Genomic DNA, 17,051 nt, shown 5'->3' on the forward strand with positions numbered 1-17,051 from the left:
AAGGACAAACTTTTTTTCTGCATTGCTTTGTCTTAGTCAATATAACAACATATCTTGCTCGAGGACATGTTTCTCCTTAAGATTAGAACCTTCTGACTAATCTTGTTATCTTAAGATGTATATTGTAGGAGAGGGCCTGGTAATATCTTTCTACTGTTAGTTCTAATCTTATTAATTTAAGATGCATGTGGTGGGGATGGGTCTGGTAAAAGGATATACGGTCGTGATAAGACTAGCTAGTGGGGGGCACTCTCTGTCCCCCTTCAGATGTCTCTGTCAGAAGCTTTCTCTGACCCTTTTCATACTTTACTAAAACTCTGCTACCCAAAAGCTCTTGAGTGATCAAGCCTAGTCCCTGGCCCCAAAGCTAAATCTTCTTCACAGATCATGAATCTGATAGTGTTCACTGTAAGCTATCAACAGGACAGAATTGTATTGAATAAGTCCAGTTGAGATCTCAATTGAGTCATCTTTTACCTTATTTGGGGTAAAATTGTCTTGCTGCCAAGTTAACCTACAAACTCTGGACTAAGGTATTCCTAATTATAGCAGTGAGTGCCAGGTGCTATGAGAAGGGCATTTTCTCTACTACCTCCAGTAATCCCAATGAGAAACCAATCAGGTGGCAATGGTGGGAGGTTTGCAGGGTGTTCCTGGAGTAAGGGCTCAGTGATCAGTAGATTGCTTACTGAACAGAAAATCAGAGCAGTTCAAGGGGCTCTTTCCATGACTCATTAAAAAAGGACATTTTTCTGTTTCAGAGGAGACCTTAGACATTTAAGGATCAGAATATTCTTGTTTCCAGTTCCACTGTTATTTAGATAGGCTAAATAAATATTGGTGTATTCTTCTGAACCCCTCACACTTCTGATCTTCATATGTTCTATCTTTTCTTTGTTAGTAGTCTATATGAACTCAATTATACAATGTATTAGATTTTGCTCTTTTAGCTAGAATTATATTTAAATCCTGCTTCTGCTGAGAAGCTTTGGTGACTTTGATTAGATATGGGAATTTCTGAATTTTCTCAGCCTTGTATTTATAGACAAGCAATGAGTTAAATACGTGTATGGGAAAATGTGCTATTTTTAAATTACCTGTATTCACTCTTAGAAGTTAAGCTTATTTTCATGTTTCAGATGTGATTTAATGAATTTGATGTTCTGACATGTCTTAAAATAATTTTTGTTAGTTGTGGAGTGGGAAGAGAGAGAAGTGAACAGGGTTGAGATCCCTTGTTAAAGAGCCTAGTATATCAAATGAGACTATAAGTAGTTATGTATTAATTCTAACAGTAGAGTTCAGAGATTTTTGTCCCAGAGTCTCCTAATTACTGGTATTTTTTGCTCTCTGAATCTTCAATATGAGGGCTCACAGAATTGTTTCACTTTCTGAATAAATGACCTACTATAACAAATGCACAAGCCAAACTAGCCAAAACATTTAAGTTGTACACCACTGTCTGCCTCAGATTCCTTCCCTATATAACCACTCCTTGTTAAACATATTCACATCCTTGATTTCCTTTCCCTTCCTTATTAAGTGAAAATGTCTTCTACAAAAGTCGCCTGAGGAGAAAATTAAACTTTTAAAGGCATAACCCCTCCCACCCACATATTAGAAGAAAAAAAAAAATAGGACAAAGAAATGGAGAGAGAATTCATAAAAGTCATTAGTAGAGTCACTAAGACACTCCCATAAAAACTGACACAAAGCAGAAAAACATAGAATTTACTAGGAAGTCTAGATTCAGTGGAATGAGGGAAAACATAAATAGCCAATAGTTTTGCACAGCATAGAATCTATTACTAAAGGAATTGATAAATTTTGTTGTTGCTGTTGATGTTGTTTAGACAAAGAGAATAATATTTACTGCCAAATTGCAAATATTTACTGCCAAAGATTTAGAAGTTATTTCATCTTATGCAGATAAAATGGGCCAAGTGATGTGTGCAGGATCATAGTATAAGCAGCTTTGTTGTCATTCAGTCCCTAAGTCATGTCTGAAAATTGTGGCCCCATGGACTGCAGCTTCCAGGCTTCCCTGTGCTTCACTATCTCCCAGAGTTTGTTCCAACTCAAGTCCAGCTCATATTGATTCAGTGATATCACCCAACCATCTCATCCTCTGTCACCCACTTCTCCTGCACTCAGTCTTTCCTAGCACCAGGGTCTTTAACAGTGAGTCTGCTCTTCTTATCAGTTGGCCAAAGTATTGGAGTTTCCCTGGTGGCTCAGATGGTAAAGCATCTGCCTGCAATGCAGGAGACCCGGGTTCAATCCCTGGGTGGGGAAGATCCCCTGGAGAAGGAAATGGCAACCCACTCCAGTACTCTTGCCTAGAAAATTCCATGGAGAGAGGAGCCTGGTAGGCTACAGTCCATGGAGTCTCAAAGAGTTGGACACGACTGAGTGACTTCACTTCTTCTTCTCACTTCTTGGAGTTTCAGTTTCAGCATCAGTCCTTCCAATGAATATTCAGGGTTGATTTCCTTTGAGACTGACAGGTTTGATCTCCTTGCTGTCCAGGGTACTCTCAAGAGTCTTCTCTAGCACCACAATTCAAAAGCATAAAATTCTTCAGCACTCAGCATTCATTTTTTAAAATTAAGTAATTTATTTTAATTGGAGGCTAATTACTTTACAATATTGTAGTGTTTTTTGCCATAAATTAACATGGATAATTCATGGGTGTACATGTGTCCCCCATCCTGAACCCCCCTCCCACCTCCCTCCCCATCCCATCCCTCAGGATCATCCCAGTGCACTGGCCCTGAGCACCCTGTCTCATGCATCAAACCTGGACTGGTGGTCTATTTCACATATGGTAATATACATATATTTCAATTCTATTTTCTTAAATCATCCCACACTTGCCTTCTCCCACAGAGTCCAAAAGTCTGTTCTTTACATCTGTGTCTCTTTCACTGTCTCACATATAGGGTCATTGTTACCATCTTTCTAAATTTCATATATATGCATTTATATACTGTATTGGTGTTTTTCTTTCTGACTTACTTCATTCTGTATAATAGGCTCCAGTTTTATGCACCTCATTGGAACTGATTCAAATTCATTCTTTTAAATAGCTGAGTAATATTCCATTGTGTATGTGTACCACAGCTTTCTTATCCATTCATCTGCCAATGGATATCTAGGTTGCTTCCACGTCCTAGCTATTGTAAACAGTACTGTGATGAACATTGGGGTACACGTGTCTCTTTCAATTCTGGTTTCCTTGGTGTGTATGCCCAGCAGTGGGATTGCTGGGTCATATGGCAGAGTCCCAGAAGAAGAAGACAAAAAGAAAGGCCATGAGAAAATATTTGGGGTGATAATAGTTGAAATACCCACCGAAGTCCAAGAAACCCAGAGAGTCCCAAACAGGATAAACCCAAGGCAAAACACCCCAAGACACATATTAATCAAATTAATGAAGCTCAAAAACAAAGAGGAAATATTAAAAGCAGCAAGGGAAAAGCAACAAATAATACACAAGGGGATTCCCGTAAGGATAACAGCGGATCTTTCAATAGAAATTCTTCAGGCCAGAAGGGAATGGCAGGACATACTTAAAGTGATGAAAGATAATAACAACCCAGATTACTATACCCAGCAAGGATCTCATTCATATATGAAGGAGAAATCAAAAGTTTTATAGAAAAGCAAAAGCTGAGAGAATTCAGCACCACCAAACCAGCTCTTCAACAAATTCTGAAGGAATTTCTCTCCACTGGAAACACAGAAAATGTTCATAAACTCAAACCCAAAACAACAAAGTAAATGGCAGTGGGATCATACTTATCAATAATTACCTTAAATGTAAATTGGTTGAATGCCCCAACCAAAAGACAAAGACTGATTGAATGGATACAAAAACAAGACCTCTATATATGCTGTCTACAAGAGACCCACCTCAAAACAAGGGACATATACAGACTGAAAGTGAAGGGCTAGAAAAAATATTTCATGCAAATGGAGGCCAAAAGAAAGCAGGAGTAGCAATACTCATATCAGATAGAATAGACTTTGAAATAAAGGCCATAAAAAGAGACAAAGATGGACACTACATAATGATCAAAGGATCAATCCAAGAAGAAGATATAACAGTTATGAATATATATGCACCCAACATAGGAGCACTGCAATATGTAAGGCAAATGCTAACAAGTATGAAAGGGGAAATTAACAGTAACACAATAATAGTGGGAAACTTTAATACCCCACTCACACCTGTGGATAGATCAACTAAACAGAAAATTAGCAAGGAAACACAAACTTTAAATGATACAATGGACCAGTTAGACCTGATTGATATTTATAGGACATTTCACCCCAAAACAATCAATTTCACCTTTTTCTCAAGTACACATGGAACATTCTCCAGGATAGATCACATCCTGGGCTATAAATCTAGCCTTGGTAAATTCAAAAAAATTGAAATCATTTCAAGCATCTTTTCTGATCACAATGCAGTAAGATTAGATGTCAACTACAGGAAAAAAGCTATTAAAAATGCAAACATATGAAGACTAGACAACACGCTTCTGATTAACCAACAAATCACAGAAGAAATTAAAAAAGCAAAACATGCATAGAAACAAATGACAGTAAAAACACGACCACCCAAAACCTATGGGATTCAGTAAAAGCAGTGCTAAGGGGGAGGTTCATAGCAATACAAGCTTACCTCAAGAAACAAGAGAAAAATCAAATAAATAACCTAACTTTACACCTAAAGCGACTAGAAAAAGAAGAAATGAACTCCGGGGTTAGTAGAAAGAAAGAAATCATAAAAATTAGGGCAGAAATAAATGGAAGAGAAAGGAGACTATAGCAAAAATCAGCAAAACTAAAAGCTGGTTTTTGAGAAGATAAATAGACAAACCATTAGCCAGACTCATTCAGAAAAAAAGGGAGATGAATCAAATCAACAGAATTAGAAATGAAGATGGAGAAATCAAACAGACAACACAGAAATACAAAGGATCACAAGAGACTACTATCAGCAACTATATGCCAAAATGGACAACTTGGAGGAAATGGACAAATTCTTAGAAAAGTATAACCTTCCAAAACTGAACCAGGGAGAAATAGAAAATCTTAACTGACCCATTACAAACACAGAGATTGAAACTAATCAAAAATCTTCCAACAAACAAAGCGCAGGACCAGATGGCTTCACGGGTGAATTCTACCAAAAATTTAGAGAACAGCTAACACTTAATCCTACTCAAACTCTCCCAGAAAATTGCAGAGGAAGGTAAACTGCCAAAGTCATTCTATGAGGCCACCATCACCCTAATACCAAAACCAGAAAATGATGCCACAAAAAAAATAAAACTACAGGCCAATATCACTGATGAGCATAGATGCAAAAATCCTCAACAAAATTCTAGCAAATAGAATCCGACAACATATTAAAAAGATCATATATCATGACCAAGTGGGCTTTATCCCAGGGATGCAAGGATTCTTCAATATTTGCAAATCAATCAATGTGATACATCATATTAACAAATTGAAAGATAAAAACCATATGATTATCTCAATAGATGCAGAGAAAGCCTTTGACAAAATTCAGCATCCAATTATGAAGGCTGCTTATAGTTTCCTTCCTTGTGCAAAAGCTTTCAGGTTTAATTAGGTCCCATTTGTTTATTTTTGTTTTTATTTCCATTACTCTGGGAGGTGGGTCATAGGGGATCCTGCTGTGATCTATGTAAGAGAGTGTTTTGCCTATGTTTTCCTCTAGGAGTTTTTATAGTTTCTGGTCTTACATTTAGATATTTAAGCCATTTTGAGTTTATTTTTGTGTATGGTGTTAGAAAGTGTTCTAGTTTCATTCTTTTACAAGTGGTTGACCAGTTTTCCCAGCACCAGTTGTTAAAGAGATTGTCTTTTCTCCATTGTATATTCTTGCCTCCTTTGTCAAAGATAAGGTGTCCACAGGTGCATGAGTTTATTTCTGGGCTTTCTATTTTGTTCCATTGATCTATATTTCTGTCTTTATGCCAGTACCACACTGTCTTGATGACTGCAGCCTTCCCCTTCTTTATGGTCCAATTCTCACATCCATATATGACTACTCTAAAATCCATAGCTTTGACTAGACAGACGTTTGTCAGCAAAGTGATGTCTCTGTTTTTAAATAGGCCATCTACGCTTGCCATTGCTTTTCTTCCAAGGAGCAAGCACCTTTTAATTTCATGACTGAGGTAAACATCTGCACTGATTTTGGAGCCCAAGGGAAAAAAAAAGACTGTTTCCACTTTTCCCCCATCTATTTGTCATGAAATTAGGGGACTGGATGCCATGACCTTAGTTTTCTGAATGTTGAGTTTTAAGCCAGCTCACTCTCCTCTTTCCCCTTCATCAAAAGGCTCTTTTGTTCCTTTTCACTTTCTACCATTAGAGTGGTATCATTCACATATCTGAGGTTATAAATGTTTCTCCCAGCAGTCTTGATTCTAACTTATGATTCATCCAGTCTGGAATTTCAAATGATGTACTCTGCATAGAAATTAAATAATAAAAGTGACAGTATATAGCTTTGATATACTCCTTTCCCAATTTTAAATCAATCAGTTGTTCCATGTTTGGGTCTAACTGTTGCTTCTTGACCTGCATACAGATTTCTTAGGAGGCAGGTAAGGTTGTCTGGTACTCCCATCTCCTGAAGAATTTTCCACAGTTTATTGTGATCCACACAGTCAAAGGCTTTAGCGTAGTCAATGAAGCAGACGTAGATGATTTTCTGGAATTCCCTTGCTTTCTCTATGATCCAGGGAATGTTGGCAATTTGATCTCTGGTTTTTCTGCCTTTTCTAAACCCAGCTTGTACATCTGGAAGTCCTCAGTTCATGTACTGTTAAAGCCTAACAAAGGATTTTGAGCATTACCTTGCTAGCATGTGAAATGAGTGCAATTGTACAATAGTTTGAACTTTCTTTGGCATTGCTCTTCTTTGGGATTGAAATGAAAACTGACCTCTTCCAGTCCTGTGGCCACTGCTTAGTTTTCCAAATTTGCTACATATTTAATGCAGTACTTTAACAGCATCATTTTTGAGGATTTGAAATAGCTCAGCTGAAATTCTGTCACCTTGACTAGCTTTGTTTGTAGTAATGCTTCCTAAGGCCTACTTGACTTCACACTCCAGGATGTCTGGCTCTAGGCAAGCAACCTAGTATAAGCAGCTACATAACATTAAAACTGCAATTACAGGCACTGCTTCATGTCATTGGGAACTGCCAAATCACAGCACTCAGTTTCCACACCAGGAGTTTCCATCCCATTGCTCCTTCTACAATTTTAGATAATGGGCTCTCTTATGTTGTCCACAGTACCTAGGAGTGGTGGTAACATCTGCTAGTTTGAAAAACATTGAGGTTGACCTTAGAAGTGGCCTAAAGTCAGTGTGGATGAGTGGATGAAATGCTGTAACCTCCCTGGTAGGACACAGGAAAGAATCTGAATGTTCCAGGAAAATGGGAATATTGAATCTATCATCTACTTCCTCTGCCTTTTCCTAATTATGCCCAAGTTTGGAAGGGCCCAAAAGAAACTCCCTTCACTCAGCATAAGGATAAGTGCTGGTGAAGAGCATCAACATCCTTGAAAATCTGCCAAATAGTATGTAGTCAGTAGGCTTGAGACGATATGGGTGATGCTGTACTAGAAATGAGGTTTTTGAACTTTAGGGCTTAATCGATCCCAGGGTTGTAGAGGCCAGTGTCAAAATTTCACTATCAATGATATGATATGTTCAGTACAACCTAAGGGCAGAAAATTTGACCTGCAGGAAGAGGTAAACATCTTTAATTTATCATTAATTCCTTAGGTGAGAAAAGGAGACAACTTATAACACACTGTTCTTGACATATATGAGGAAAAACCTAAATATTAAGATAGTTTACAGATGAATTGGTATACAAAACTGGGATCCTTTAACCTGTGTCCTTCAGCCATTAATAAAATTACCATATGACTCAACAATGCCACCACTGGGCATAGTAGTTTTTTAACTTGAGAAAACCATAATTGAGGCTCGTCTCATGTGGTCTGGGCAAGGAGATTTCTCCCCACTACCTGCAGCACCAGGTTGGTGTTTTTTGGGGTGCTGTGGCTTTGGCACCTGGAACACAAGGCCTCTCACCACTGCATCATGTGCTCTACCACACCATCTGCCCCTGGGGCAGCAAGCATCCCTGCTGTTGCCATGTTTCTGAGGGTGAGTTCCACAGAAGGAAGGCTGCTGTTTTCCTTGGCTTCTATCCCTTGTTCTGGGGCACTGGAGCCCAGGCCTCCACGTCTGGCTCAGGCAGAGTGCCAGCCACCTTGTAAGCACCTTTTCAGCCAGGGTCCCAGGGTGTTTCTTCATCCACCTGGGTCACAGAATGAAGATGATGCAGAGGAGAGCCACAGCTGACTCTGACAATCATGTTGCAAGGGTGAGAAAACATCCTTTGTGAGATAAAGCCCTGAGCCTCCAAGACCCTAGACTATCAGACAACTAACCCTAGGGAGTATCATATAGTGAGAACTCACAAAAAGGACACCTCTTGATACAAGACCCAGCATCACCCAACCACCAGTAGCACCCTGTGCAGGACGCCTCATCTAAACAACAAGCAAAACAAATACAAACCCAATCACCAGCAGACAGGACTACCACCTCACTCAGCCTTGCCCATCAGAGGAAAAACAAACAGACAAACAAAAACTCAGCACAAAACTCACAAATCTTACACAAACCACTGGATCAACCTTCGAAGGGCAGAAACCGAAAAGAAAAAGAATTCAACCTTGAAGCCTGGGAAAAGGAGACCTCAAACACAATAGTTTAAAAAAAATGATGAAAAGGTAGAGAAATACTACACAATGAAGGAACAAACTAGAAAAACAAGTCCAAATAAATGAAGAGGAAATAGGCAAACTACCTGAAAATTAATTCAGAATAATGATAGTAAAAATGACCAAAAACCTTGAAAATAAAATGGAGAAAATGCAAGAATCAATTAGCAAAGACCTAGAAGAATTAAAGAATAAACATACAGAGACAAACAACACAATTGCTGAAATTAAAAATACTTTAGAAGTGATCATAGCAGAATATCTGAAGCAGATGAATCAGTGAGCTGGAAGATAAAATGGTGGAAGTAACTTCTGAAGAGGAGAATGAAGTGAAAAGAATGAAAAGGACTGAGGATAGTCTCAGAGACCTCTGTGACTATATCGAATGCACCAACATTTGAATTCTAGGAGTCACTTAAGAAGAAGAGAAAAAGAAAAGGTATGAGAAAATGAAGGTGTGAGAAAATATCTTCTCTACAATGACGAGATTGTAGTTGAAAATTTCCCCTACATGGAAAAGGAAATAGTCAATCAAGTCCAAGAGGCACAAAGGGTCCGGTGCAGGATAAACCCAAGGAGAAACATGCCGAGACAAATACTAATCAAACTAACAAAGACTAAACACGAAGAAAGAATATGAAAAGCAGCAAGGGAGAAGCAACAGGTAACATACAAGGGAAACCCCATATGCTTAAGAGCTGATCTTTCAGCAAAAACTGCAGGCCAGAAGGGATGGCAGGATATATTTAAAGTACTGAAAGGTAAAAATCTACAACCAAGATTACAGTACCCTAAAGGATCTCATTCAAAATTGATGGAGAAATAAAAACTTTTCAGACAAGCAAAAGTTAAGAGAATCCAGTACCACCAAACAAGATTTACAGCAAGTATTAAATGGACTTATATAATCAAGAAATACAAAAGAAGAAAAAAGATCTCCAAAATCAACCCCAAACAATTAAGAAAATGACAATAGGAACATATATATCAATAATTACTTCAAATGTAAATGGATTAAATGCTCCAACCAAAAGACACAGACTGGCTGAATGGATACAAAAACAAGACCCATATATATGCTGTCTACAAGAAACCCACTTCAGACCTCAAGACACATATAGACTGAAAGTGAGAGGATGGAAAAATATATTCCATGCATGTGGGAAGCAAAAGAAAGCTGGAGTTGCAATCCTCATATCAGACAAAATAGACCTTAAAATAAAGGAGATTACAAGAGACAAGGAAGGACACTACATAATGATCAAGGGATCAATCAAGAGGATGACATAACAATTGTAAATATCTATGTACCCAACATAGGAGCACCTCAATACGTAAGACAAACACTAACAGACATAAATGGAGAAATTGACAGTAACACAATAATAGTAGGAGTCTTTAACTCCCCACTCACACTAATATATACATCATCAAAACAGAAAATTAATAAGGAAACACAAGTCTTAAATGATACATTAGATGAGATGGATCTCATTGATATCTTCAGGACATTCCATCCAAATGCAGAAGAATACACCTTCTTCTCAGGGGCACATGGAACATTCTCCAAGATAGACCACATCTTGGGTCACAAATCAAACCTCTGTAAATTTGAGAAAATTGAAATCATATCAAGCATCTTCTCCAACCACAACACTATGAGACTAGATATCAATTACAAGAAAAAAAAAACTATAAGAAACACAAACACAGGGAGATTAAACAACATGTTTCTAAATAACCAACAGGTTACTGAAGAAGTCAAAAGGGAATTAAAAAAATTTCTAGAAACAAATGACAATGCGAACACAACAACTCAAAACCTATGGGATGCAGCAAAAGCAGTCCTAAGAGGGAAGTTTATAGCAATACAATCCTACCTCAAGAAATAGGAAAAACATCAAATAGACAACCTAACTTTACACCTGAAACAACTGGAAAAGGAAGAACAAAAAACCCCAAAATTAGTATAAGGAAAGAAATCATAAAGATCCGAGCAGAAATAACTGAAAAGGCAGTGAAAGAAACAATAGTAAAGATTAATAAAACTTAAATCTGGTTATTTGAGAAGATAAACAAAATTGACAAACATTTAGCCAGATTCATCAAGAAAAAAAGAATCAAATCAACAAAATTAGAAATGAAAAAGGAGAGGTTATAACAGACAATGCAGAAATACAAAGGATTATGAGACTATTATGAACAACTATATGGCAATAAAATGGATAACCTGAAAGAAATGGACTGGTTCTTAGAAAAGTTTGGTCTTCCAAGACTGAACCAGGAAGAAATAGAAATTATGAACAACCCAATTGCAAGCACTGAAATTGAAGCCGTGATAAAAAATCACCCAAAAAACAGAAGCCCAGGACCAGATGGCTGCACAGGAGAATTCTATCAAACATTTAGAGAGAAGCTAATGGCTATCCTTCTAAAACTCTTTCAAAAAATTGCAGAGGAAGAAACACTTCCAAACTCATTCTACGAGGCCACCATCACCCTGATTCCAAAACCAGACAAAGACAACACAAAGAAGACTACCAGCCAATATCAGTGATGAATATAGATGCAAAAATCTTCAACAGAACTTTAGCAAACATAATTCAGCAACACATCAAAAAGCTTGTACACCATGATCAAGTTAGGTTTATCCCAGGGATGCAAGGATTCTTCAATATATACAAATCAATCAATGTGATACACCATATTAAAAAATTGAACAGTAAAAACAATATAATAATTTCAATAGATGCAGAAAAAGCCTTTGAACGAATTCAGCACCCATTTATGATTAAAACTCTTCAAAAAATGGACATAGAAGGAACCAACCTCAATATAGTAAAGGCCATATATGTAGCACTTGGCATGTGAGATGGAGATCCATTTTAAGATAAGAAAAGAGATGGGGAAGGTTGTTTGAATCTGGAACTTGAAGACAAATTTAACAATTCTAAACTATTCATATGAAGTCTTCGTGAGCCAGTTCTTTAAGTTGTGATATACTTGTCAAGGATATTTCTGAAGACACTTGCTTTTTCAGGGTTGATTCTGGCTGCTTCATTGGCTTTACCAAGTGACAAATTTATTTATTTATATTGCTCTAAAGCCTTTATTCAAAATTCAGGGATTTAAATCCTTAATTTATGAAAAGTTGATGATAATTTTACAGACATCTCAATAGATAATTAAGTTTTAATTAAAGGAAATGAAGAGAAGATAATGAAGTAATTACTTGCTAATTGCAGGTTTATGACTCATAAGTCACTATCCACCATTCTCTTTCTGAAATGAATATGTTTGTGTATATTTATATATATTTTTATGTATATATATTTATTTACTATAGAAGGGGTATAAGAGAGTGAGCAGGAAACACGTAAGGTATAGTAAGAAAGCAGCAATGAGAGGTGGACAACAACAACAAAAAAGAGAAATCCAGGAAGTGAAGCAAATAAATAACTAATGCAGAGATCTTAAATTAAAACTCTAGGCAAGGCTTTGGGGGCGGGCCCCTACCAGGAAGAGTGCACAAAACTGCCCTTAAGTCATTGCAGCGCTACAGCTCCTGTTAACCAGCCTCGAGGTTCTCGCGAGATCCGCCTCCTCAATACCAAGCGCCTGTGTCTGGCAGAGCCGGTGTGAGACGAACAGACAATCCTTCCCAGCCGTCGGGATAATCAAAGAGTTTTGGCCGGACCTTCGAGCACACACCGAGATAGTGAGGAGCCAGACGAAAAGCACAGACTATGGCGCTGAAACGGATTAATAAGGAACTTAGTGATTTGGCCCGTGACCCTCCAGCACAATGTTCTGCAGGTCCAGTTGGGGATGATATGTTTCATTGGCAAGCCACAATTATGGGACCTAATGACAGCCCATATCAAGGCGGTGTATTCTTTTTGACAATTCATTTTCCTACAGACTACCCCTTCAAACCACCTAAGGTTGCATTTACAACAAGAATTTATCATCCAAATATTAACAGTAATGGCAGCATTTGTCTCGATATTCTAAGATCACAGTGGTCTCCTGCTTTAACTATTTCTAAAGTTCTTTTATCCATTTGTTCACTGCTATGTGATCCAAACCCAGATGACCCCCTAGTGCCAGAGATTGCACGGATCTATAAAACAGACAGAGATAAGTACAACAGAATATCTCGGGAATGGACTCAGAAGTATGCCATGTGATGCTACCTTAAAGTCAGAATAACCTGCATTATAGCTGGAATAAACTTTAAATTACTGAAAAAAAAAACAAAAAAAAAACTCTAGGCAAGCAAGCTTTGTCACTTCCATGAATTAAAATGAGGTCTTGGTAAATCTCACAGATCCTAGCATGTATGTGTCTATTAGATATAAATAGTCATTGTTTAGGAAAGGCACACTAATATCTAATCCTAGACAAAGAAGAAAAACAGAAAATCAGAATATCTAGAAAATCAGAATATATGTGTGTGTGTGTTAGTCGCTTAATCGTCTCCAATTCTTTGTGACCCCGTGGACTATAGCCTGCCAGGCTCCCCTGTCCATGGGGTTTCCCAGGCAAGAATACTGGCATGGGTTGCCATTTAGCAGAATACTTCGGTATAAATCATGGAATTTGCCATATACTAGCTGTGTGACCTGGGGAAAGGTAATTTACTGCTCTGTGCCTAATAATTTCATCCACTACACAGAGATGAAAATAATGTCCACATCAGAGCATTGTTTTGAGGATTAAATGAAACAATGCATGCAAAGTAGTTTGCAAGTCTCTGAGGCTTAAAAGACTCAATATGGATACAGGTCAACTCTTTCATTCTAGAGAAAGTGTAGAATCTAAGAATCTCTGCGTATAAAGTCATTGTGCTAAGTCATGGGCATATCAGTGTTCACACTGTTGTCAGAGAACACCCCATTTACACTTGGTTTGGGGATGCTGTGAGTACAAAGAGTGAGAGCCTTTCAGCCAATGTCCTTTTTGTTTTTTTTTCAGTTTAAACTTTTTGTTTTGTATTGGGATATAGCCAATTAACAATTTTGTGGTAGTTTTAGGTGAAGAGCCAAGGGACTTGGCCTTACATATGCATGTATACAATCTTCCCCAAGCCCCTCTCCCTTCAAGGCTGGCACATGACATTGAAAAAAGTTCTGTGTGCTATACAATAGGTCCTTGTTGGTTATCCATTTTAAATACAGCAGTCTGTGCATAATCTTCCCGAAATCCGTAACTATCCCTTCCCCTGGCAACCATAAGTTCACTTTATGTCTGTGAGTCTCTTTCTCTTTTGTTAGTAAGTTCATTTATGTCATTTCTTTTAAAATTCCACATATAAGGGATGCCATATGAATTTTCTCCTTCTCTGTCTGACTTACTTCACTCAGAATGACACTCTCTAGATCCATCCATGTTTCAGCCAATGTCTTTTGAGAAGATGACAATTATCCGCATCTTCACAATTAATCCTTGTAACATGCAACAGAGGAATCAAAAATAAAGTAACCAGTTAATGACCCAGATCCCTAAACTTGATGTATAAGCTTCTTTCATTGGTGACTTAGCAATGATGATTACATTGCAATATATTGTAATGGACATAAAATAATATACAATGTAATAGAGCAATAGGTGATAAATGTGATGTTTCTTTGACTCTGTCCTCTTCCTTCTCTTTATTCTTCTTTTCTTGTCATAAATCTCTTGCTTTAAAAGTTTAGAAAGATCAGTACATTACTAATCAGCTAGGAAATATATGACAGGAACGTCTTCAGAAATGGAAAGTGCAAGAGCCCAGGCCTTTCTGAGATTCTATGATTCAGTGACTTCACTTGGCCTGTTCAGGGTTAAGGGGAAGAAAAAGACAATATGGTCTAAACAAATAAAAATGGTGTCAGGAAACCTGGGATCTTGTTCCACCTCTTCCAGTCACTTGCTTTGCAACATTGGTCTACTCTCCAGGCCCCTCAGTTTTTTTTTTTGTTGTTGTTGTCATTGTTTGGTTGGTTGGTTTGGTTTTGTAAACAATAAATGAGGTCAGTTCACTCTTCTTAGGAAGGGTAACATAGATTTGAACTCTTGCATGTATATTACTTATTAGGAAAGAGAAGGAAAGATAAATAGAGGTTGTATGTTATGAAGTAGTACTCAGGTTTGGTTCTGTGTGTGTGTGTGTGTGTGTGTGTGTGTGTGTACAATATATACATATATAATTACTTATATATTTTTATATGAATATCTATATAATCTTATTCAGACTTCACACTTCAGAGGTTTGAATACTCTGGTTGGGCTGAAGTTAACCTTAATAGATTTCAAGATCAATAATGATAACACATTGTATGGTTCTTCAGAATAACGAAGATGATAGTTTCCAAGAGCCCTCACCTACTTTTGAAGGCATCTTCTATTGGAAATAATGGATGTGCTTCTATAAATACTAAGCTTGATTTGTAGAGTTAGCAAGTCAGTCTAATGTGAAAAAAGAGATGAGAATAAATTTAATTAATCTGAAATATTTGGAGTAATTTGCAACTTATAAATATTAACCAAATCAAGTAGCCCTCTTCAATAACCACCCATGTTTCACTGAACTTATAACAATAATAATATCTAAAGTACATCATCTGGGACCCACAGCAAGCCATCCTGAAACCTAGCCCAGTCCACCGGATGTCTGCCAGCAGCCCTTGGACCCCACCAGCCATGCAGCCAACCATACTGGTACCCAGTTCGACCCATCAGTGGGCCAGCAGTCATTGGATGAGGTAAGGCATGGCCGCCAACTAGGCCTGAAGCTAGACTCACCTACCAGTGTGCCTACAGCAGTTAGCCCCTCCACATTAGAAGGGTTCATGCAGCCTACCTAGGGGACAGCCCTAGAGCATATACCTCTGGAGACCAAGGGGAATTCACTGCTGGACCCCAAAGGATGTCTCCTACATAATATAACTTCGCCAAGATTAAGAAACATAACCAACCTACCTAACTCATAGAAATAAATGCAGAGAATTATAAAAACTGAGAAGGCCAAGGAATATGTTACAAACAAAGGAGCAATACAAAAATCTCAGAAAGAGAACTGAACAAAGAAGAGATAAGCAATCTACCAAATAAATAGTTCAAGGTAAATATTATAAAGATATTCTATAAACTTGGGAGATGAATGAATGAACAAAGTGAGAATTTTAACAAAGAATTAGGAAATACAAAGAAGAACGAAACAAGGCTGAGGAATGATAACTGAAATAAAAAAATACACAGGAAGGAAATCAACAGTAGATTAGAGAATACAGAAGAATGAATCAGCTACCTGGAAGCCTGAGATGTAAAAATCAACCAAGCTGAATAGAAAAATAATAATAAAGAAACGAAGATAGTTTGAGATCTCTGGGGTAACATCAAGGATACTAACATTCACATTACAGAGTACCAGAAGGAAAAAAAAAAACTTATTTGAATAATAGCTGAAAACTCCCCTAACCCGGGAAAGGAAACAGATATCCAGGTCCAGGTACCAAGAGTCCCAAGCAAATCAGCTCAAGGAGGTTCACACCAAGACACCTTATAATTATAATGGTAAAAGTTCAAGATAAAGAGCCTTAACAGTGGCAGAGAAAGGTAAATAATTGTGTTCAAGAAACTACCCGTGAGACCATCAGCTAACTTTTCTGCAAAAACTTTGAGGCCAGAAGGGAATGACATGACATATTCAAAGTGATGAAATAAGAAGTATCTTCAAACAATGATATTCTACCTGATAAGGCTATTTTTCAGATTTGAAGGGGAGTTAAAAAGTTGTACAGATAAGCAAAAAGAGTTCAGCACCAATAAAATGTTTTACAAAAAGTGTTAAAGAAATTTCTCTAAATGGAAAAGAAAGGACTACAAGTAGAAATAAGAAAATTATACAAGGAAACATCTCCTTGGTAAAGGTAAACATACAGTAAAGATAGTAGATGCTCATTTATTAGCTAACAAATAATAGGAAGGTATTAAAGCTAATAAGAAGGTTAAAAGACAAAAGTAGTAAAATTATCTATATCCACAATAAGTAGTTAAGGGATACACACACAAAAAAAGATGTAAACTATGTCAAAAACTTTAAATGTGGGCAGAGAGGAGAAAAAAATTTAAGAAGATGGAAATTATATCAAGCATCTTTCATGACCTCAACACTGTGAGACTGGAAATCAACTACAAGCAAAAACGTTCAA

The 17,051-nt window shown here is 37.4% G+C and overlaps 1 protein-coding gene and 1 non-coding gene across 2 annotated transcripts; both read left to right on the top strand.

The window, feature by feature from the left end:
• Positions 1-2,223: 2,223 nt before the first annotated feature.
• Positions 2,224-2,295, top strand: TRNAC-GCA. The gene has a single exon. It is a non-coding gene; the product is annotated as a tRNA-Cys (tRNA).
• Positions 2,296-12,391: 10,096 nt separating this feature from the next.
• On the top strand, positions 12,392-13,120 carry LOC122685880 (ubiquitin-conjugating enzyme E2 D3). Its single transcript, XM_043890935.1, has one exon. The coding sequence runs from the start codon at positions 12,603-12,605 to the stop codon at positions 13,044-13,046; it is 444 nt and encodes a 147-aa protein (XP_043746870.1). The 5' UTR covers positions 12,392-12,602; the 3' UTR covers positions 13,047-13,120.
• Positions 13,121-17,051: the final 3,931 nt, after the last annotated feature.

The sequence above is a fragment of the Cervus elaphus genome, chromosome 29 (genome assembly GCF_910594005.1).
Source record: "Cervus elaphus chromosome 29, mCerEla1.1, whole genome shotgun sequence".
NCBI lineage: Eukaryota > Metazoa > Chordata > Mammalia > Artiodactyla > Cervidae > Cervus > Cervus elaphus.